This window comes from Thamnophis sirtalis, unplaced genomic scaffold (assembly GCF_051295495.1).
Source record: "Thamnophis sirtalis isolate CommonGarterSnake01/CBP01778 unplaced genomic scaffold, rThaSir2_p1.2 scaffold_5, whole genome shotgun sequence".
Lineage (NCBI taxonomy): Eukaryota > Metazoa > Chordata > Lepidosauria > Squamata > Natricidae > Thamnophis > Thamnophis sirtalis.
The window spans coordinates 46,663,728-46,689,132 of record NW_028261385.1 but is presented as its reverse complement, the minus strand read 5'-3'; the positions used below and the strand labels follow the sequence as shown (position 1 = coordinate 46,689,132).

Here is a 25,405-nt window from a genome sequence, read left to right as displayed (position 1 = left end):
TGTTGTAAGTTGAGGACTACCTATACTGAATAGGGAAGCTGGCAACAAGGATAAGAGTGGAATGAACTCTAATAGTAAACTCTGCTTCATAATTAAACATACTCAGATCTCATTCCATGCTTCACTACTATGTAACACCAGCCCATCTTCAACTTAATACTGAACAAGAAGAATATTTAACTAGTGCAATGGAAGCAATCTCCTTACCAGTAACCATTATCTGAAGTAGGACTGTTACATCCAAATAGCAACATATGGTGGACAGTGTCCATACTGGCATGAGGTTTAAAGTCAACTGAAAGACAAAAATGATAATATAAATATAAATTTGTTTTTTTCTTATTTTAACAAATCATTAAGTTGTATAGGAATGCTTTTCTGAGAACACTGCAAAAAGAATAAAACACAATGTCATCTACATTTGGTTGTATTTCTTGTAAGCACTAGGTCATTAAAATGGCTGGTCAGAGTTTTTTTCCAAACAGAATAATATTTGTCAATAGGTTAGACTCAATACCACAGGACATCCCTTACCAGAGCAAGATTTTATCAGCTCTATTGTTAAATACAGACAATTCAGCAAGTACCATTTTGTGAGGGAACATATATTTGTGAAATAGAAGTTGTTGCACATGTCCTATTCAATTATCAATTATATTTCCCAGCAAGGGCTCAGTTCTAATAATTACTTGATAGAACCATATATTAAGACTGTAACAAAAGGCTTTTTTTATTACCTTTATAACACAAAAACATATGTAGGAGTTAGAGATGTTTAGATTATTTATAATTACGGATGTCCAGTTGAGAATACATTTCATGGAACACATTGAGGTTTAGGCAATAAACTCACCTAAAACAGATTTAGGATCCAATCTGGGTCAGTCACCGAGATCAGAGTTTTACCGGTAGTCCTCTGAGCTTTCAAACTCATGCTGGAGTCCACCCTCAGGGAACTTCTCTCTCACTGGAATGTGTCATTCTTAAAAGAGAAGGGTTCCCTCAAGATGGGCTCCAGCATGAGTCCGAAAGCTCAGAAGACATCTCTGTCCTAGTGATCAACCCAAAATGGATGCTGCAAAATTATCCTGGGACACGTATATTTGCCTTCATTGTGATATATTATTTCAACATTCATTTTATGAATTTGCATTCTGTTTTATCATACTATTTTATTTTGCTCTTTTTACTTTATCTATCTTACTATATTTTATCTTACTTTAATCTACTTTATCTTATCTTACTGTATCTTATTGTGACAGATTCCCATTGCTTTGATATAAACAACTGACTAATCAATAAAGTTATACTGCAATCTGTCTATCCATTCAATTCTTATTTGGAGATACATATTTTGAACACAAAAATTTTCTAAAACAAAAATAATGAAGTTTCTATTTTTGTTCTATTATTATGAATTACAGATAATCAAAAAAGAAAAGAAAAAGAACAATAACATGTCATCACCAGTCTATTTGAATTCATAATAGAAGAAAAGCATGACAATTAAGATCATTTTAGTTCCTTTGATAAAACGCTCACAATTTTCCTTTTCTGTTCTTTTTCTGGGGTAACAGATGACAGACTATAATAGTTTTTTTATTTTGTCTCTTAAACATTTGTGAGAGTTCTAAAAAGTAGTAGCTCAAATTTTTTAATTCATTGCAGTATTTGAATCACAGAGCTTTCTTAATACTGAGCAAAAGAATGCCTTTGAATTCTGATTTTTGAAGTTCAGTGATATAAAAGAGTATTTCTGGGAAGGAGAAATGGAATACATTAATGGAGAAAATTCATTCCTGTGATATCCACTAGAATTTTACAATCCACTGGGATTGCATACTGACTTATGTTAAACAAATGAAAACTTTTGATGATTCTTTGGGGGTACTTCAAAAATCTATTGATATTAATATAACCAGAACTGATAATTCAGAACATGGTAATTCCAGATCAGGTAACAGGAGAACAATTGATGAATTTACTGTAATAACTTTACCAAAAGCAAACATAACTTTACCAGTGTTACAAACATAATTTATCTATTTGGAAGTATAATTGGATAGTAACAACATAAATATTTAACATCTTAAAAAATCCAGCATCCTACTTTCTATTTTGAGATATACTTTTTTAAACTATTTGAATACTAACAGGAGAAAGAAAGAAAGATTTTTCAGCTCCTGTAGGAACTATAGTATACTAAATTCATATTTACAATAGCCCTCAACTTACAACCTTTTGTTTAGTGACTATTCAAAGTTCCAATGGAACTAAAAAGGTGATTTACGACTTCTCTTCACACAACTCTTGTGGCATTGCCATAATCATGTCATCAAAATTCAGACTCTTGGCAACTGGTTCATATTTTTGATGATTGCAGTGTCTCCGGAGCCATGAAATCATCTTTTTGTAACATTCTGATAAGAAAGTCAATGGGGAATCAAAATTCACTTAACAACAGTGTTACTAACTTAACAAATGCAGTGGTTCACTTAATAACTGTGGCAAGAAAGGTCATAAAATAGGACAAAACTCAGCTGTCTTGCTTAGTGACAATTTTGGCCTCAATTGTGGTTGCAAGTCGAGGACTATCTGAATTGTCACGCTCATGAGATTTACAATTGCACAAAGAGTATTGGGTGGTTTCTTTTATAGCAAAACTACATATATACAAAAAAGTTTTCAATATTATATTATTCCCCTCAGTATTTTTTATTTACTACCAAAATAATTCCCAGAGGCTGAAGACATTGAATAATTATTTGGTTTCATTTTAAGTTTTATTAGGATACTATAGCACAGTGGAAAAAAACTTTTAAAAACAATAATAATTGCCTCATCAATAATAATTGACTGGATATACAAAAGTCATGATATATAGTTTATAGAAAGGTGTGGTAAAATATGTTACACATTTTACAAATAAAAAATAAAAAATGGAGTAGAGCTTTCCGGCTTCCAAGGAATACTATATGTAAATGGTCATTGTGATAATTCAGTAATTTGAAAGTACGTCCTGCTTAATATTTATATCCTAGCTATTCCTTGTGTATTTCATAATTGTCTAAGCCATATTGCCCTTGAGTTCTTCATCATTCAAAATAGCACTGAAGAGATTGGTTAATTAACATATGATATGACACAACTGAAAGAGATTATACCATTCTTTCTTCTTCTCTAGACTTTGTTAAAAAGCAAAGCTTATATTATTTCAATTTTCTACCTATCCATCCTTAGACCTCTACAAATTTCAAAATGTAAGCATTAATTACTTTTACTGAAGGATAGATTCTACTTCTGTAGAACCTTCACAAAGTTGGAGAATGATGATGCAAAATGTTGGCCCGTTGATTAAAGCAGCCAAAAGCTCCAAATGTATACCAGTGATTCAGGGCAATAATAATATATACAGTATGTAACACATGTTTCTTTGCAAAGTCATTCCCCCACAACCCCTGTATTCTTGGATTTTTACTTAATTAGAAAATATTTAGTCATCAAAATCTTAAGTTCATATTTTTAGCTTTATTTTCTTTCTTTCTGGCCTAGTGGAAACTATTCTTCATGAAACACTTTAGAATTGGCATATTTAAACTCCTATGTTACGGGGGAACTGCTATGTTAAGATTTTAAGTACTTTGGAAAATACGAAATTCCTTATACTTATATATTAGCTAGTAGGGAGGTAAAGAAACAATACCATGAGTTCATTTTTGCTACTCTTCTTTTTTAAAAAAATATAGAACTAAGGTATCATCATCACAGAATTCATTACACGTGTTCTTAAGATGTGATCTTGCAGTATAATTGCTCTATTTTAGACAGAAGTTATTTCAATATTTCTTTCTCAAAGTCTCACTGGTTTCTGCAGATGTTCTTATTCTTCTTAATTATGGACCAGTGGTTTGTAAATTAGCATAAGAACAATGGAAATGATATGTTATGTGTTTGTCATCATAAACAAATAATATTCAAAGCTGGAAGAATGCCCATTGTTAATCATTCCATGGTCTTAAGAACTTAACTCAGTGGCTCTTTATAAGCTATACAGAAGCACTGATGAATTAGACCACATTATAATTGATCACCTACAATTCCAGCTGAGGAATTATATAAAAAAAATTGGCCTGCATGTAGTAGTTTATATATGTAATATCCTACTGTTATATTGCTGTATAAATTGACTTAAAATTAATAATTCAGTTGTGAAATAGAGATACAAGTACAGTAGTTCTGATTAGTAAATAAGATACATGTTTTTTGTATTTTTTTCTACTTGGATACAAAAGATTAATGACACAAAATTATAGGTGTAAACTTAATGTCTCTGTGTATCGATCTCCCTAGTCATCTCCATTTTGAAAAAGAAAAAAACCTTAAACATTGTAAAACTAGTAAATAGCATTATTTTATTTTTACCTTACTGACCAATGCTGGAGACTACCTGTACGTTTGTAAGAGGAAATTTCAATCATTTAGATTGACTGTGAAGCACTATTATATTATTTGTGTGGAGGAGGGAGGGCTGATGAAGCAGGAGAAAGGGATGTATCTGATAACATGTTTTTATTACTTTGAACTATAAAAATTAAGGCATACCTGGAAAGAATTCAAGAAATTGTGCTTTCTTTATCTTTCTTAGGAAATACTATTGGCTTAGTAAAACTATTTCATTTTCAACTCAATATTTTGATTGAAAATTAAATAGTGTTACTTTAATAACACTATTTATATATTTTTTGCTACTTTTCCTAATACTGGGTTTATGTTAAAAGCTTAAGAAAATATTTTAGTTTATTCCTTTTGCATCTATAATTTACATATTATTTGTTTCTTATTTACTTTAATAGTTAGGTTCAATTGTTTTTAATTCTCTATGTACATTATTTCTTTGAGGTCTATTTTTTTAGCAAATTAAGAATTGCACATTTTCACTCATTTTCACGTTACAAAAGTTATGATAAATTCTTTCCACCAAAGTATATATGTGTGCTATCTATCTGTGTGTGTGTCTGTGTCTGTGTGTACATATGTATAGATATATATTTTAAAGACTTATTAAAGTAAATGTATTTGCTCAAAAAAAGTAATCTCAGTCTGCAGTAAGATAGCTATCACAACAGTTCTGCAGTGGTAAATCCAAATAAACAAGCAATGCATTTTCTCATCAATTGTATAATACAGTTTATATGGAATTGTTGACAAATGGGGATTACTATCAGCCAGCAAAGGGAAAAATACATTATGTACTGTTGGGCATGTTCATGACAATCAGGGATGTAGAATAGCAGATAAATTTTCTAGCTCTGGCAGAATGGCTTGCTTTCAGACATAATACTTCTCAGTGTCAGTAGAATGGCCTTTAGTTATCACCACAGTTCAATAATAAACAACAGATTGTACCAGACCTGCATAGTATAACAAATACATTTTAGCTTTCAGATTTGCCCTTATAAAGTAATTAAATATCAAAATGCTAAATGGAGAAATAATAGTTTTCACAAACACAATTAATTGTATGAAACATCTGCAAAAACTCTGTGGAAAAAAAGCACAAAATACAGTTATGTGTTCTCAGCAAAGAATTCTAACCATGTTTGGTAACTTACCTTTTATGTGTAGAATATTTTTATGTTTTTTTAATGCCAGTTTTGTCTTATGTGACTTTCAGTTTTAATAAAATACAAAAAGTTAATTGGGAATTACTGGAAAAATAGATACATATTTTATTAAGATAATAGATATTTTAATAAATATTGGGCATTTAGTCTACTGGTTAAGGCACAAGATAGAATATTGGGCAAATTGATATTTTATGTATTTTAGTTCACCTCTAAGACTTCTGATACTTAGTGTAATTATTTACTATTATCTAAAGTAGTTTTAAATTAAAATTGTAATGGAATTTTGTATGACTATAGAGATGCTTATAGAAGTAGAAAACATTTAAAATTCAGCCTAGGCACAACACAGGGAAATAAAATATAATCAAGACCCATTAAAACTTACCACTGTGGTTAAGCAATATATTTCAGTAACTGACATTAACATTCATAGAAATATTCCTGAATTTAATCCTAATGTATTCAAGATTCACTCTATTCTTGTCAGGGTTAATAATTTTCAATATAAAGCACAAATGCCCCTTAACAATTTTGACAGCCACCATATATCTATCCAAATGAAATGTACTACTTCTAAAGGATTCTCCTGCCAGACTCTGGAGAATATGCAGAGAACAGAGATTACAAATAAATGAAGCAGATTTATATTGAATCAGACCCATCTATATCTTTTTCTAATTGGTTTGAGATCTCCAGGGCCTAACCTTTAAATTTTGATTGAACATGTAGCATTTGGTCCCTTTGCTACGAGGCCTAATCAAAAATGTTTCTCTGTAATCCCTATTGAGATCACAATGCTCATTCAATGTTTGTATTGCTGCTGTTGCTATTATTATTATTTTTTTTCCTTCAAAGAATAATGTGGCAAAATGTGGTTGCATGGGGAGTAAATGGTGTCAGATAGTCAGCACATATAATACCACTGCTGTGAGGATTGCATTTGTTGTCTGTGTGTTTGTTGTCACCTTTAAAGTGACATGGTTTGGGGCCAGGTTACCATCTTATCCCTTTGGTTTTTATCTATCCAGTTGTGCTTGGCAGGTGGGATAAGGAATGTCAGCCAATGGGTACTAAGAGAGGTGCTTTCTGTACTATAGGCCCTGGCCTCTGCAACATTCTCACCTCAGGATCACCTGACCCTGTTGGCCTTTCATAAAGCTTTGAAGCCTTGGCCTGGGGCGCCGAGGGTGTGAAGGCTCATGTTCCTTAGCTATATTGATGTCTATGACCATTTTTTTCTTGGCAGCCATATATATTAAATTTGTATTTTATAATAATTGTTTTCAACTGTTTTATGAATATTTGCCACCCATAATCGCTGGCTTGAGATGGGTGGATATATAAACTGAGTAAATAAATAAGGAACTGAAAATTTCCTGCATTCATCATAACAGGGCCCTCAGACAGATTATCTTATATCTTTCAGTTTATCCTAAATTGACTGAGAAACCTCATGGCTAAAAAGAGATTTGAACCTGGAGTTCCGATATGCATATGGATTACCACAGTTTTGTAACTCACTCATTAGGAAGGAAGCAAATCATACCATAAAATATTTCAACCTTCAATCAATCTAAAACTGCCATATTGATCAAATTATTACCAATAAATCATAGCACAAGCTGCTGGCTTTTTTTTTCTATAAAAGCAATTAAAAAAAAGATTTAAAAAGTGATCATTTTTCATTGTATTACCAAACCTATGGTACCCGAAGCCCAAATTATATTCTTTAAAGCTCTAATCCACATAAAATACAATAATTTAGTAACTATACTATTACAACTTTTTAAAAATAGGATTATTTATTTATATATAAATTATCTCACCTTTCTAGACCATTCATTTTTAAAAAAATAAAAAATATCTTTCTGCAGGTTTTACTGGTTATTTGATTTGGTTGCAAGGAAAGTGGACTCTTCTCACTCTATTTTAAAATTTTAGCACTCAACAACCACTTTACATGTGTTAAAAGTTTACCAATACATTTTCAAACTACAAATAGCACTTTCCTGAGTTCTGACTGTCATAAATTTCCATTTTACTATTGACTCTTAGTAGGTGTAAATATTTGCAATGGGAATGAAATAAAAATTAAGAGGGACCCAACTTGATAAGCAGATGGTGCTTACTTCACTGGCTAGTTACGTACATTAAACATTGATACAGTGCTGTGGTGGGGCTTGTCATTTACCTGTCATTTCATCCTTGCCTCAACATAAAGCAAGTACGTTTTGCAGATAGGTAAGAACTTACTGTGCTTATTGTAAGTGCAAAGAGATTTACAGCCTGAACTAGCAGGTAAATAAACAGCTTGTGCAATGGAGTGGAATTAAATATCCAGCCACAGACAGAAAGCCAATGCTTTACAAATGAGAATGCTTGGGCTCAACTGCCAACAGCATCTACAAGAAACTCCTTAAGTACTATTACTCACTGGCCTCACCAAATGCAGTTCTCCCCAACTTAAGTGGTTCCTTCTAGTTTTGCTTCTGTATTAGGCCTGATAATTGCATTGCAGGAACTCTATGGAAAAGTTTAAGCTATAGAGAAACCACAGTAACCTTGACTGAGTCATATAAAATTTACCATATTTTTCTAAATCTTAAATACTACTCACCTACATAAGCTTCCTCTTCAACTGGCAAACGCAGTGACATGCAAAGGTAAGTATCAGACTATATGGAAAGACAGAAAAAGTAGAGTATATAAAAAGTTAGAGCTTCAAAATTTAAAAATAAAAGAGGAAGTGATCATAATTTTGATTGTTTTGAAGTATAGCCAAAACTATTTTCTAAATAAAACAAAATCTAGTTGAGAAAATGATAAAACATACCTTTCTTTTAATTCCCTAACTCATAGTACCTTTGGTTACTTCTTACCTAATCAGGGATCATACATGTTTATATGAAATTCAACTATATTAATCAGCGAGAGCTAGAATCAATACTTCAAGCGCTATCCTTTTCGTTATGTTCAACCACACCATTAAGGCAGTTTAGAAGCAAGTAACAATCATGTATCATATATACAATAATATTCAGCTGTTTAACTGAATGTTAAACATCCAGGTGAAGAGATGTTAGATTACTCCTGCTGCAATCAACAGTGTAGTTCTGCAAGGAGACTAAGCAAGCACATACCCTTCTATTATGGTAAGGGAAGGCAGGCATATTGTGAGAGGCTGTAAAGCATATAATAGCGTATAATCAATCAATCAATTAAAAAAACTTTTCTATATAAATATTTGGAAATAAATATTTATTTTACCAAGTCAAAATCATGCAGTATTATAAATTAAATATAATTTGAAACCTTTCTGAAGATCTATACTTCATATATATACAAGTCAATAGTGCTTCAACCAAAATACATCTCAACGATCATTTTGTACTTTATCTACTTTTTTTACAGTAATAATGATGTCAAGCTGTATAGTCTAGGTATAGAGATTATATAAACTGGAAACTCCTAATGGTGTCAGGAACCATGAAAATTAATCAATAGAATACTTTCTTTTTAAGTAAGCTGGGAAAATTATTCAGACCAGACATGGTTTAGCAACAGCCTTGTACCGTACACTAAACATGAGAATACTGAAATAATTATTTCAATTGTCCCAGAAGTCATAGCTAGCAGTAATATATTACTGTATTAGTTTTCTATAATAAAATCAACTTTTACCTCTAATCAAAGAAAATATGCAAATTATTATTATTATTATTAATAATAATAATAATAATAATGGCAACAGCAAGATGTTTCACAACTTTAACAGATTGTTAAATATTACTGTAACTATATTCTATAAGAGCTCTGTTAATATTAAAATAAATGGCAGTTTATAAATCATGCTTCATAAAGTCTTATGATTCCTTGCATTAAATATCTTTTAATAAGTAATATTTCCCTTAGCAGAATGAAATATATTGTTATAATTTAATTTCATAATTTTATATTTTCTATTGAACATTTTAAAAATTATCTGAATCTTCAGATATTAAATTTCCAAGTTGCTAAATCACGTTCATTATTTATTTTATATAATATACATTTCCTTAGATAAATAAACTTTTCTTGAGTTTGCTTACTTAAAAATCTAAAAATGTCAATAATACGCAAAAGTACATAATTCTTCTATTACTTTTTCTACGTATACTTTCAGGTATAAAATTACAAAGACTGAGCATATAATTGCAGTTCTTCATTAAATTTTATTTCAGATTGGTAACTCCTAGTAACTTATATGTTGTTTTCTGGTTTCCCAAATTGCATAAATAAACAATTTACTCCAGTATAATTCTCCCTAATTCATCAATTCGAAGTAAATAATTTACATGAAGAGAGGGAACTTTAATGATTATACAAAGGCTCATTGCTCTTTATCTTTCAAACTGTCAGGGGCTGACAGTCATGCATGCTAATGGATACACTCCTATTAATACAAAAATAAATGAGCAATGAAAATGTCAATTGCTCTGCAATCTACTGTCATTATTTCATATCTTAGTCTACAAGCAAACATTAATGGCTTGGGAGTGGTTGCAAATAACATACAAGTTGAATTGCCTAATTTCTTTAAGACGCAATCACCTAAATAATTAAAACTGAATAATGAAAATGGAAATTTCTTCTTCCTTATATTTGCCCCCTGCATTCAGCATAAAAAGTTGTTTTTAGCATCTGAAGATTGTTTTTAACTTCAAAATATTAAATCATAGGTAATTCAAAGATGCTAATGTTATAGTTGCTTTAACATATTTTTTATATGGTTGCCACAAATGCAGGCAGTCTGGGTAGAAAGCTCCTCAAAAGGTCTAACAACTAGATTATTGAAAATTCAAGACAAAGAGGCATAATATAGGTATCCCAAATTATGGCTATGAATGCCATATTCCCCTCCATAAATGATTGTTACAATTAACTTTGTTGTACATGATACTATACATTTGGTAAAGATAATTTATTTGGTCCTTATCACATCATCATCAATTTTGCTTAGATAAGCAGCATGTTTATTACCACACTTAGGTTTTCTGTGTATCATGAAAACTACATCATGGTCATGTACAATTTAAATTCAAACAGCCAATTTCATATACTATATATCCATATAAATTAGTTTCAAGAGGATTCATTTTCCAGTTATATACTGTATATGCCTTAAAATTATATTAGCTCTAGACACTAGATCACATCACAGGATAAAGCTGAAATGTAAAATGCAAATCATATGCTCTGAACTGACAGCAAAGAACTGTTATACTTATAAGGTTGATGCAAGGAAATACTATTCTACCTTACCTAGATGTAAACCTACATTAAGATTTTCCTTATTCTTTAAGATATCACAATGGAAGAGACTTATGTTCTAATTAACCAAACCCTTTAATTATCCTTTCATTAATGCACCAGCATACTTATCAATCTGAATTCTGTCAACATTGCATAGAATATTGTAATAGATGCTGAATTTTTCAGTTTGATATTACTCCTATCAAACCACAAAAATTAAAAAGTCTACCTAGAAGCCTAAATATGATGAAAGTTAGATTAAATCCTTAAAGGTTCATTTACAGAAGTCCCTTAAAAAGTTCTCCACATAATCTAATGAAATGATAAAAACAAAATAAGGATGCAAGTTTCATCCCTTGTAGAGACATTGATAGTTCTGAAGATATAAATATTGCAGCTTTACAATATTAAGAATATCAATACACTGCAAAGATTTCCACTGTCTTCATGCAAGGAAAGAATAGCAACTTTTGGGATGAAGGTTTGCAACAATTAGGATCTTTCTCTTGCTTTAAGTGACAGGATGAAAAAGAAATTTAATAAATTTGTCGAACTTGTCTCTTCTTCCACATGACTGTGGCTAAGAATAAGCAGAAAGCGTTCAACCTCTATATGTTCATCTGAAGTATACTTTGAATTAAACTCCAATCTATAATTAACTCCAAATCTAATATGCTGTGAGCAACATGCAAATCACAATGCCATAGACTCCCACTTAATATTTATCAAGGTGGTCCACTGGAGATATACGAAGAAATGACTGACTTCCCATTTTCAACGGCAGTGGGAAATCAGCCATTCGGCAGCGGGAAATCAGCCATCTGTAGTGGATACTGGGAAGAATTAAAAAGGTTTGTTTTGTTTCAAAGAAAAACTTTTTTCTTCCAGTAGCCCTCCTTAACGATCACTTTTCCTGAAACCATTAGTATCAGAAAACCGTTGCTCTGGAGCAGACTTGCTAGGTGATCAAGGAATTAAACCTCCCAATTTCCTTTCATGCCAGCAGGGCTTTTTATAATCAATGTTTCTTACAGACAAAAAATGAGAAAGCTTTATTGGTTTTCTCTTTCTCTCTCTCTCCAGGTGGCACTACTCAAGATTGCTTAGGAATATATTTGTAGGGCAAATGCAGCCATAGCAAATTAAGAGTGAATGCAGGCTTGCAGAATGCTAAAAGATGGGGGCAGGCATGGGGCAGAATGTGAGCGTTTGAAGTACGATCGCATATAACTAAATGACAGTAAGAACAAGAAGTCAACTGAGTGAAAGATAACATTGCAATGACTCTTCTTTTTTTACTAAGAAAATATCAAAACATAATTATGGTGAGCATGAATTTACTAAACTATGTCACTGCTTTGAAGATTCTTTAATGCTGAAGACCTTTACAGAGGTTAGCCTCAACTTACAACCACAGCTCAGCCCCACATTTCCATTGATAAGCAAAACAGTGAGTTTACGACCTTTCTTGCCACAGTTGATAAGTGAATAATTGCAGTTGTTAAGTTAAATAAATTGCTTCTCTATTTATTTTGCTTGTCAGATAGTAGCAAAAATGTGATCACATGTATCCGGGACACTGCAATTGTCCTAAATCCATGCCAGTTGCCAAGCCTCCAAATTTTGATCATGTGACCATGTGGATGCTACAACAGTCATCAGTGTGAAAAATGGTCAGAAGTAACTTTTTTCAGTGGTGGTGTGACTTCGAATGATCACTAAATGAATGGTTGTAAGTCGAAGACTACCTGTGCTTCACTAGCTGTTCTTCTTCCTGAAAAAATAAAAATAAGCTACCTAAAAGAGGCAATTCTTTAAAAAAAAATCTTTATTAAAGGTAAAGATTCCCCTCGCACATATGCACTAGTCGTTCCTGACTCTAAGGGGCAGTGCTCATTTCGTTTCAAAGCCAAAAAGCCAGAGTTGTCCGAAGATGTCTCCGTAGTCATGTGGCCGGCATGACTAAATGCTGAAGGCGCACGGAACACTGTTACCTTCCCACCAAAGGTGGTCCCTATTTTTCTACTTGCATTTTTACATGCTTTTGAACTGCTAGGCAAAAGCTGGGACAAGTAACAGGAGTTCACTCTGTTACGTGGCACTAGGGATTCGAACTGCCGAACTGCCAACCTTTCTGATCAACAAGCTCAGTATCTTACCCACTGAGCTTAATTAGTCATCACCTATCAAAGTTATCCTACCCAAAAAATAAGATATGCAATAGGAAAGGAGAAAATATACTGTATGTTCACTTGTTGTTTCTTGGAAATAAACATGATAAAAATAACTTCTAATACTAATACTTATGTTGCTGCATAGTGCCATCTACCACACCATATATTTATAATACCTTACTTTATTAAAGGGCTGAGATTAGGGTAAATAACCTAGCAAAGGATGACATTCCCAGAAAAGTGACTAAGGGTGACTAAGATGGCCACAACCACACTCTTTCAATCACTAGCTCTTATGAGACTCCTGTAAATCCTTCAGCTCCTGAGAAGACCTGCCCTAATTATTCATAAGACTGCAGGATGTTAAAAAGTTAGCTCTAAAAAAATCATAAATTGAGATCTCAGCTTTATTAAAATTAGACTTGTTATGTAATCCACATTTCAACTGGGCAGCACGTTCATTTAATACACCTGCAAATTCTCTTTTATGTTTAGATTTCTGGGAGGGGGGAAAACTGTCTACAGTAGAGACCATTTTAGCTGAGTATTTGCTTTCATCTTTTTTCTAATCATTAGGTTGAAACAGCTGGTTCTAATCATAATTTCCAGGAAATGATCCCCAATATCTAGATCACTTGTTTTTCTGCTGTTTCTGAATAATCTAACTGCAATGACTCATCTCTTTTATTGCTGAATATTTTTGTCATGAATCTAAAGGTCCCTTGGGGAGGGAAAAAGAGGAAAATAGAGGAAAGAATTTCTATTAAGAGAGTTAAACAAGCACTTCTACAATGATTCACAATACCTTCCCATTATATTGGATGTAATGCAGAGTTTATCGTTAGACTACTTCTAACACTTCTAACCTGTGTTATTTGAAAGTTCTCTATTATAAAGCTTATTGTCCATGACATGGGAGGAAGAGTGAGATAACCAAGACAAAGAAAGGTTCTTTAATATAAAAGATTTATATATAATGTAGCTTTTCTAAGCACAGATTTAAATGTTGAATTATCGTTACAATTTATAAAAGACATGTATTTGGTTAATGATATTTAAGTCAGTCTTAACTGAATGTTGTATTGGTTCCAGTATTTTAGTGAATTGCCTTATGAATATTTAGAAGAGGAAAATCACTTGTAATTGGCTCAATAACAGGGGGAACCAGTTTAAACAGTATAGCCTGATCTAATAATGATAGTGTTTGTACAAAGGCTATAATAAAAATATATACTGCAATCATGTTTTCCAGCTGCTGCCAGATGTTATTGCTAAACCACAAAAATCCAATGATACATGCAATATTCCAGTTATTTCATTGGGATCTCACATGCTGCTACATATTAGCTGCCAGTTTTGATTATCAGTGGTCATCTAGTTTAGAATGACAGAAGACTAGATATAGTCCTTGCACATGCAGCATGTGTATTCTATAGCTAATGCTTACAGCTTCAGCCATCTGTTAGACTCAAGTCTCGAAGACAGAAAAGCTACTTCTGTTCTGCTTATTGCTTGCAGAAATCTTGAAAATGCAACCATAAAATCTAGTAACAAATTGTCAGTCCACTAGGTAGATCAGACCAGGAAATCAACTCCACAGGAAAGCTACAACTACTGTTACTGGGATTGGTTAGCTTGCAATATTTGCAAAAAAATTGGCAAGTCTTAACCACCACCACCTCCTTCTCTACCACCACCACCACTCCTACTCCTCCTTTCCCCTCCCTTATTTAAAAGATTTATATAGCCTCCAATCTTATAACCAACTTTGGTCAGCTTCCAATCAAAGTATAAAACAAAATTATAATAACACTGTAAAACTAAACACATTAAGAACAATAAAAGTCATCTAGTCACTTATCAGTATGTGGGAGGAAAGCTGCTACAGAAAAGGCATACTTAGTAGTTCAATGAATTATAGGTCTGTCTTTCAGATGCTTTGGAATATGATTTTGTCTTAAGTTTCAAAAAATATTCCAGCCCTTTTTGCTAGGACCTTGCATAGCTCTATCGTGATCATCTTCCTTACTCTCTCCATAAACACACAATTTTGTGAAATGTATTCATTAGCACAAGCACATTTTTTACTGTAGATTCTTCCACAAAAAAATAGCAAATTAAAAAAAAACAGCACTAATCTATGAAATCACACTGTTCAAAATAGATTGATGAACTTCTTACTTCATAATTTTAAGATTTGCTTTGTCTACCTTAACTCTAGAATTTTAGTTCTGTCTTCAAAAGAATACCATAGAAGACTTTGACCTACCTTTGTACCCTTGACAAATTTACAAATTAATTGGAACTGGCAGAACAAGGAGTTACAGACAGAACTAAGTTGACTCTATGTATCCTTAAAAGTTTCTTTACGTGTAAATATTTAAAAAAGGGATTATTCTAAATGTCAAGACAGGTATTAAATCAACTGGTAGTAAAAGCTTCCTGGTGTAACACAGAACGTCTATTCTGTTTTCTGCACTTTAAGCACTAAAATGCTGTGTGAATTTAGAGCTTATGTTGGGTGCACTTCAGTCTTCAACTATGGCTTTAAAATATTTTTTAACCTGTTCCCACAAAAGAGTTAAAAAGGGATGTGGTGGCTCAGTGGCCAAGACATTGAACTTGTCCATCAGAAAGGTCGGCAGTTTAGCGGTTTGAATCTCTAGCGTCATGTAACTGAGTGAGCTCCCGTTACTTGTCCCAGGTTCTGCAAACCTACCAATTTGAAAGCATGTAAAAATGCATATAGAAAAATAGGAACCACCTTTGGTGGGAAGGTAACAGCATTCTGTGTGCCTCCCACATTTAGTCATACTGGCCACATGACGATGGAGATTTTTCGGACAGCGCTGGCTCTTCGGCTTTGAAATGGAGATAAGCACTGCCCCCTAGAGTCGGGAATTATTAGCACATATGTGCAAGGGGAACCTTTACCTTTACAAAATAGTTGGCATTTATTTATTTTTATCTCACTTTTATAATTTTTTTAAATAACTCCTATTTTTTTTTAATCCTCCTATTTTTCTCACAAAAACACTGTGAGGTACATTGGGCTGAGAGAGAGAAAGAGAGTCGGCCCAAGTCACCCAGATGACTTTCTAGCCTATGAGACAAGTAGAATTAATTCGTAATTCGTAATTTAATAAATTTATATGCCGCCCAATCCCGTAGGACTCCGGGTGGCTTACAAATACAAAGATTAAAAAAAATAGGGGAAAGACGAGAACAATTTAAAAGGAACACACTATACACTCGACTTAGCTGGGGGCTGGACCTCATTCATGGGTCAGCAGCTCCAGGCCTGCCGGAGCAGCCAGGTTTTGGTGGCTTTTTGGAAGGCCGCGAAAGTGGGAAGGGTCCGGATCTCTGCGGGAAGATGGTTCCACAGGGCCGGAGCAGCTACGAAAAGGCTCTCCCACGAGGGGCCACCAGCCGACATTGTCTGGTCTACGGCACCTGGAGGAGGCCCAGTCTGTGAGTTCTTATTGGCTGTTGGGAGGTATGCAGCAGGAGGCGGTCTCGCAGATATCCAGGTCCAAGGCCATGTAGGGCTTTAAAGGTAATAACCAGCACCTTGAAGCACTTCTGGAGACCAATAGGGAGCCAGTGCAGCTCGCGGAGGATAGGTGTAACATGGGTGTATCGAGGTACATCTGATATCGCTCGCATGGCTGCATTCTGGACCAACTGTAGTCTCCGAACACTCTTCAAGGGCAACCCCATTCACAGACATCCAGTTTGTAGCCTGGTGCTTTAATCACTAGGCCAAACTGGCTCTCAGTTTGGGTTGATAGAGACCTCTGCATGAAACTAGCAACTCCTTTACTTTCTATTCTTTCTCTACAGAGATGACATTAGTGAAGGTATGTGGTGATTGCCAATAAAATAAGAGCCTATGGAAAATAGGCACGAGAAATAAACTAAAGTTTGCTCAGTTTTGATTTTCTTTGGTCTAATAGAGAAGAAACGAAAAGTTGTCAATATTGGTATCAGTCCTTTGGGATAGGCCAGATCAGAAAAATAACTAGCAAAATATACTAGCATTTTATTGATACAGGGTATTATAAAGAATTTTGAGATATAAAGATATAAACAGATAAAGATATAAACATCTAAGGGGCCAATGATGTAGGCTTTTCTAAACATGGTTGTTTTATCTCAGAAGATAGCTTCTGGACTGCCCTGTGAGACCTACAACACTGCATCTCCTGTTTGTGTTCCAATCATTTTCCTAAAATAGTTTACATATATGTTCACACTTAATTCTCCCCTGTAAATGGCCCTCTGAGGAAGGCCAGGTCATGAAATAGATACCACAGGGATTCCAGGATTCCTCCTTTATTGTGTAGAATGTAACAGAATCTTAAAAGCCTAAGATTTTTCTGTCCCATTTTATACTAAGCAAAATCAAGAAAGGCTTATCTTGAGTTCCTTTGTCCTGTTTCCTTCTATCTATTATATTTTAAGATGTCCAGAATCATTGTATTAGTAAGATGGGTGTCATAGAAATCCAATTAATCTGTCAGCTTTGGAAGGCATATTAACACTGGAAGCTTCCACACTTCCATATTCTTGTCCTTGGGAAATTAGAAGGGGGGATTTAGTAGAAGGAGTATAGTTAGACAAAATAGCATTCTTCTTTTTGGTCAAGGTCAAGGTATTCCTGCACCTGGAGGAGAAGTGGTTGAAGTGATGTCTTGAGTTAGGATGGATTGGGATTGGGCGATGTGATGGACTGATGGGTGCAGGGTTTGGACTTTTGACTTACTGAGAGAAAGCACAGAAACCTCAGATTTGGGTTTTCCCAGTTGTGCCTGTATACCTACTCTAATAAATGGGAGCTTTAAGAAAATGCCTGTCTTGGATATTTTAATTGGAGTTGGGTTTACCAGAATGCTGACAAAATTAATCAATCTCTGGTCTGGGTAATCCACTGTCCAAGCTTTTTTGTAGTTTTCTCTAAATCAGCTCTAAATTCCTTAACGTTTATTTATACCAAATTATTTTGCCATATATTTTCTTGTTTAAAACCCTTACTTACTCTTCACTATCATCTTTTACTACCAATCCAGTTTCCCAATATCTACAAAACTGTTCCATTATAGCCAGCCTCTCAAACTGCCTAACTTATTTTTAACAGTCTCCCTTATCCCTTATAACTATTCCATTAACACAGTAGTATAATAGTTATCTGACATGTCATTGGTTTATCTAATCAACTTTTCCAAGCTGTAACAAGGTGTTTGGTATTTGTACATTTATGGGTGGGTTTTTAAAATTTTTAATAATATTCACTATTAATATTCTCTTTAAAGAAATATAAAACACATTTTTGCATCTCTAGGCCCAAATTGTTATTTGATATGTGATGGTTGGTTATATGAGAATGCTCAATTACATAGCTGATGGGAAATATGCCTCGAGCAAATTGTTACTACTGTTATATAGTAGAACTACTGTATACAATGTTCAAACTTTGTTATAAAGGATTGTACAATATAAATGTAGAATTGCTGAGAAGTCACCAAAAACAACATGTTCTTTTAATTATTATCATTTCTCTATTTTTAGTGACCCTAGGAAACAAACCCTGAAAACAGCAACAGCAATAACAATAACCAGCTCCCTATGAAATCTGTCTTGAAGTCATTGCAAATGAGATGTACCAAATCATGCAACTCAACTCTTAATGTTTTTATTTTCCATAGATAAATAAGGTACAAGTTAGTATTGTGCATATGTTTTTACCTGTTTAGGAGTCACTCCAGGCATACGAATGTCCAGTGCAAATTCTGATAAACCTAGTGGAACCAGCTGCCTGGTGCTACCAAGACATTCATTGGAATTAGATCTAGTAGCATCCTTATACCTAAAAATTAATAGGAAATTTGAACATTATAATGACATTTGCTATTTAAATGTATTTTTATTGGCTTGTAAAATTTATCAAGGTGTTCTATTAACTTCTGTTGCTGTTTGCAAACTTCAAAAGTATCCCTTTTATAGCAAAATTAGCCACTAGTTCAGATAATAGCTATTATATTATTGCCATGTACAGATGTACAGATTGCCATGTACAGATGAAAAGGAAAAAGGTATAATTTGAAAGGAGAGATTACCAATTATTTAAATTCTAATCTGTTAGCTAATCAGGTTCACATTATAAATCTGCTAATAAATAAATTTTATGTTGCAATCATACATTAGCCAATTACAACACATTTATACATAATGCATTACCACGCCAACTTAAATACTAACATCTGTATGTTGCATTTGTGTAAAGTTTAAAAAGTCTAAGAAAAAGGTCTTGAATTTCAATTAACCAAATATAGTAGTAAACTACTGTTTAATCTCTTGTGCTTCTAACTTTTGTCCAATCAATTTACTCATAATTCTATATGGAATAGTCTAAAGTCATTACATGAAAAATGTTTTCAAATCAATAATAACACTTCCTTGATATGTTGCAAAAATATACAGTACATACATACATACATACATACATACATACATACATACATACATACATTGCACATATAACCATAATGTCTTGGAAGGGAGAAAAAAAGGCTAATTTTGCTTTAAGAATTCATCCTGAAATTTCACCAGATTTGTTGCAAAAGATTAAGCTAGCAAGCTGTAGGTGGTCTGAACCCTTTAAAACAGCTATTCAAACCCAAGAAAAGAAGAGTCACCACAGTTTCCATAAATAAATTACTCAACTACAGTTCAACTACTGCTATTATAATAATGTACCAAGGAAAAGCAGTGAACATTTCAATGAATATTTCAAGCATCCAGTAACTAGCTTAAGCAACTAAATCCTTCCAAATGAGTTTATTGTTGTTTACCATTAGAGGCTATTGTTTAAAACATGTAACACATTTATCAAAATTGATCCTGAAGTGAAGCTGCAAATACTGATAAATAACACAAAATGTGTCTAAATCACTCACCTCTTAAAGACAGAAAGTGGGTTTCTGAAAGCCCAACAGCTGTTTTGAAAAATAAGGAACAATATTAGCAAGTTGTTAACAAGGCCAGCCATGTCCACCCTGCTGTTCATGACCCTATTATGGCAGCAGGGAAAGGGCAGCGCAGCTTTATTGGCTGTGATCCTGACAATTAGGCAGTGGCACAACTATCCATTTTCTTCTTCATTATGATGTTCTCTGCAGGCATCTTAGAGCATTTGACAGACCATCTGTCTCAGAAGGTGATATTCTTTAAATCAGAAAGATGTGCCAATACTGTCCTGTCTTCATTCGAAGTGGCAGAAATTGGGGGGGGGGGGGAATTGGGGATTGTAGGTAGTAGGAAAGAGATATTTCCTTTGGAGTACTTTTGCCCAATGAAAAGAAGGCAGGAATCACTGCTCCAGAGTTTTCTTAAGTCTGCTGTCAAATCTCCAGGCTCTGTTGTCAGTCCATTCCACAGTGAAAAAAGCTCCTAGTGGCATCACAGAAAACCTAGGCCACTCATGATTCAAAACCTGTAAAAATAGAAGCAATGGGTGATTAACATGTTATGTATTTAGTTGTTAGGAAATTGCTATTAAAGCTTTTTCAGACGCTAGGTATTTTACAAGCTTCCATCTCAACTCACAAAAAGTTTTACAAGCTTTGTTGACCTATTTCTGCCACTTTAAACATTACATAGCAATTTTCACAAGTCTGAGGTGTGAATATGTCTATCTGTTTATGGCTACATCTATAAGTATATACAAACATCTTTTTGTGAATGCTGTAGGCAAACATAGCAATATTAGTCTATCAAATTCCCCCAAGCATTCAAGTGACAGGATTTATAAAACTAAAGTGCACTCAGTTCTAGCTCTTTTCGTCAGAGAAATCTATATGCTGAATTTGAAATGAAGCATACTTTGTCCAACTTTTTCTATTTTTGTACAGTTTAGAGCATGGAGATGCTTAGGATCCTACATATAATATTTAAAAAATAGAATTTAAGAACAAAATGTGTGAGATGTCTATTCTTCCAATCTAGAAGCTAAAAAGCAGGCAGCATATAGCTATAATGTCTTACAGATTTTTAGGCTATAATTGCACAAATGCTTTCAGCAAATTAAGCTGCGGGAGCTGAGCATCTCTAGTTTCTAAATATCCATTATTTCCTTTATATTTCCCTTGGCCCATTTCATTTCAATTTATGATACAGTGTACTCATACTTTGCTGTTATTTCTACTACAGCAATTACTTGGCATTCAAAAAAGCTAACATGTACATTATTCCTAGAAAAACAGAAATATTGAAAATATCTAGTATTTAATGAATACCATCTCAATTTTATGTAAAATATTTTATTAACTGTCTAATTAGAATTATAAACATGATCTTGAAATATGGTTTCCATGTTCATAGAGTTATATCCGCTTATGATTATATACTCAATTTTAACTAACAAATAGCATATTAAAAACACAAACATAATGTGCAGAAGATTAAAAAAACCGCACACCAAGGTTAAGTTTCATTAACAGTATTTTTATTATTTATGAAATGCCTTGAATTATATTAAGCAATAGGCTGAACAAGCAACAACAAATATTTTTCAAGGAAACTCTCTGTGAGAAGTGAAAATAGAAAAGAATAAAAGGAAACAAGAGAAAATAAGGAATATAATCACAAAATTACATGATGCTTTTGGTTAATTAGATCTGTGCTTTGGCTTTGCATTCTGGTAAGACATGCTTCTGACAGAAACATCAAATAAAAGAAGAAACGGGAATAAAGTCAAGCAGAAAGCCTAGGCAACTATTTTGATTTTTTAGAAGTCAACACTGCACATTAAGGGCTGAGTAAGCACTAAGAGGAAAGACATCTGAAATAGAGCCCCAGGGCTCTGTCAGTCCTTTGAAAAAGGTGCTTCTTAATGCATGGAAGAATGTACCAAGCATCTCTTTCTGAATCATTCAACTGCACTGGAAGCTGCTCTAGGCTGTTTCTGCATACACGTGCATGGCTAGCCACTTTGCTTTGCATCTTTCCTAGCAAAACAAAGTGATGTCACTGTTAATATACTTGTGGAGATAATATCTGAGCATCAGATATTAAAAAAAAACATTGCCCCTAAATGTACAGGTTTTCTTCCATCATTTATTCCTGGCTACTGTTGTCAGATATTCTTCTTCAACAGTTCGTTCATGGTTGGGAGTCTATATAGCTAGTCCACATCCTTTCCATTTATATTCATTAGGAAGTCATCTCCAATAAATTCTGCATCAACTTACCATTTTAATAGTAGACATTTGTTTCTTTAAGAAAGTTTCCTAAATATACGAATTTATATATGTCATTTTTGAATCACAAACTGCACTGCAAACCAGAGCTGAACTCTGTTCCAAACTGCAAACTCAAATTTAATTTGAGAAGTGTGCATTAGAGTTCCTCTGAGTGAGAGAAATGGCATAGAAATGTGAGGATGAATGAATGAATGAATGAATGAATGAATGAATGAATGAATGAATGAATGAATGAAGTTTGTTTAGAAATGGTCTTCCCTAGGCCTATTTATATATCCACCTTGAGTATACATTTTTCATGCCTTCTCAATCACTCCAAAATATATGAAACGTTCACTTAAGGAGATGAAACTAACACTGACTTTTAAAAACATATTTCCTGCTTATTGGTGCACTGTAAACCTGTAACCTTTAATTTCTCTTGAGAGAATTCCAGAGTGTGCAAAGAGCCTTTGAATAGTTATGCAGTGTTGCAGACTGCTCATATAGTAAAAGTAATAAAATTATACTGCTATGTGCATGTTCTATTCCATTGCCCTAACCATACATATTCAAGAACTGATCCATCTAACAAAGAGCACAATACTGATTAACAAGGCAGCAAGACTCTCATGACATATTTGAGTTTTAGCAGACCACAATGAAATCATTCAAGTGTGACATACATGTCAAAAAGTAATGGAGTTATGTTTTGCTTTTCAATATATTGCTAAAGAAACTGGCAAATGGCTCTATGAAAGTAATACACTTTAGTTAGTTGATAATATCCTTAAAGAATTATGTAGTTAATGCTATATAAAATATAACTTAATACTTAAATCATCAGCATATGAAATGTTTAGTGATGCGTTTAATACTCTTAAGGACAAAATATATCTTAGTATTAACAAAACACTTATGCTACTATTGCCAGAAATAATTTGTAACAAATATATTGACTGTTAAGTTTCTGCAGAGAATGATGGGAAGGAATGAGTCTAATATATTCTAAAAATGTATTTCTCTTATCAGACTGATATTAATAGGCACATCTATTCTGAATGTGTAACCCTTTGATTTTATAAATTTTTGAAAAGAAAATTTAAACAAAAAGTTAATTTGTACAAAGAATGTGCATATTTCTGAAGAGTCCAAATGTTGTCTTTCAAAATTCTAAAAATAAGTAGGAAGTGTGTAATCGCATCTGACATTCTTTTCTCCTTCCTTAATAGAGAATTCTTGAGCAGAGAATTGTTCCCTCATAAAATCCAGTATGTACGGAATTATAAAAATGTCCAGTATCATCATCAGCAAAAAGATTTTCCCAATCTATTGTTCTCCCTGTGAGATGAAAATACAACCCTTAGTTAGAATTCCTAGCCAGTGTGGCGTTACATTCTGAGGATGTTTATTGGGAAAGAGGTTAGGAAAAGTTAAAATAGGCTCTTAACTTCCATAATATTCTGGAAGCCCAAAGCAGGACACAACCTGCTTAACACTTTCTAGTTATTCATTTCCAACTTCCTATTCATTATTCATACATTTTCTTAGAAAATGTCACATTCATACAGATTCCCAAGTAGGGCAAAGATTATCCAGGTGAAATCTTACATCACACAATATTTTTCCACTAGCATAGTGAAATATTCTTACATGATCCTATGTAACATACTAAAATCTTACATGGGTAGAAGGTCTTATTGAGGATCTGGGTATCTAGATGCATGCTTTTACATTACGAGGTAAATATATTTCCTCTGATGAAACAGAATGGTAGATTTTCCTCTCAACAAAACCAGCAGTGTTATAACCAGAAGTATAATAGGTGTATAAAACAGAGATTGTTACACAATTACAACTCAGACAATAGCCTTGATTATGAACTTTCTAGTGGTTGCAATATAGGTAGTCCTCAACCTACGACCACAATTGACCCCAAAATGTTCTGTTGATAAGCAAGACATTTGTTAAGTGAGTTTTGTCCGATCTTGCCACACTTGTTAAATTAGCAACACAGTTGTTAAGTAAATCTGGCTTTCCCATTGACTTTGCTTGTCAGAAGGCAGCTAAAGTAGATTGCATGACCCCAGGACACTTGAAAGGTCTAAATAGGAGTCGGTTATCAAATGTCTGAATTTTGATCACATAACCATGGGGTCATAAGTGTGAAAAATGGTCACTTTTTTGGTGATGTTGAACTTTGAATGGTCACTAAATGAACTGTTGTCAGTCAGAGAATTACCTGTACTGGTTTCTCGCCATTTCCTGCAGGAAAAAGGCACACGCTATAAGGGATGAATTCTGTTTGAAGCAATACCATCTGGAATTTTTATTATAAGAAAAGTTCCAGTTCTGCATAGAAATGCTAGTTGATTTTAAATGTAGCTCTGTAAGTCTAATTTTAATATTACACAAAAGGCTTTTGCATAATACTATAGAAACTGATTGTTTAGAAAACTGCATTGTGAGAAAATGAAGCCTTCATACTATAAAAAAATGGAAAGCATTAATCAATTCAAAGATATGTTCCATGAACCTTTTATCTCAAATAAAGCAGTGAATGAAGGATTTAAATGGAAAGTTTCTTTTTCCGATCTTCCATAGCACAAAGCAATTACACTGTTGAAAAATCTGAAATATAGCACTCTACTGGCTTAACAGACAATATAAATACCCATGAATGCCTCCATTTGATTGGAAGACAAATGACTGGGGAAACATCACAAATTTAGTTAGTTTACATAAAAGACAACTGAAACCATAAAAATGTTCCAAACATACACCACAGTATATTGTAAATCTCATTTGAAGCATAGCTTTTTTATAAAGCAGAACTATGTTAAGGAAGAGGATAATGCTACAGCTAATTATCTGGTCTGCAAAACTCCAGATAACCTGTGGATGGCAACAAAAATGTTATACAACATAAAATGTGTATAGACATTTTATGGTAATTAGATTTTTTTCAGGCAAGATATGATAGACTTATTAAAACAAGAACTATTCTATAACTATCACAGGTAGAGTACATTAGTTCTTTTACTGCCAGGTCTTTGAATCTGAAAAGCGG

General features: G+C 33.4%; 1 protein-coding gene across 6 annotated transcripts in view; it reads right to left on the bottom strand.

Annotated features, from left to right (window-relative positions):
- The window catches only part of PAM (peptidylglycine alpha-amidating monooxygenase), a 145,221-nt gene that overhangs the window by 80,383 nt on the left and 39,433 nt on the right, over nt 1–25,405 (bottom strand). For 5 of the 6 annotated variants that reach the window (XM_087715754.1, XM_087715755.1, XM_087715753.1 and 2 more), the window contains exons 2-5: nt 20,053–20,588; nt 18,842–18,962; nt 8,245–8,302; nt 208–295 (exon numbers count right to left, since the gene is read on the bottom strand). In XM_087715754.1, the coding sequence (XP_087571880.1) occupies nt 208–295; nt 8,245–8,302; nt 18,842–18,962; nt 20,053–20,162 (377 nt within the window). In that variant the 5' untranslated portion in view covers nt 20,163–20,588. Of the gene's footprint in view, nt 1–207; nt 296–6,012; nt 6,733–8,244; nt 8,303–18,841; nt 18,963–20,052; nt 20,589–25,405 lie in introns of those variants that run through there. The other variant, XM_087715757.1, reaches the window with a different exon arrangement.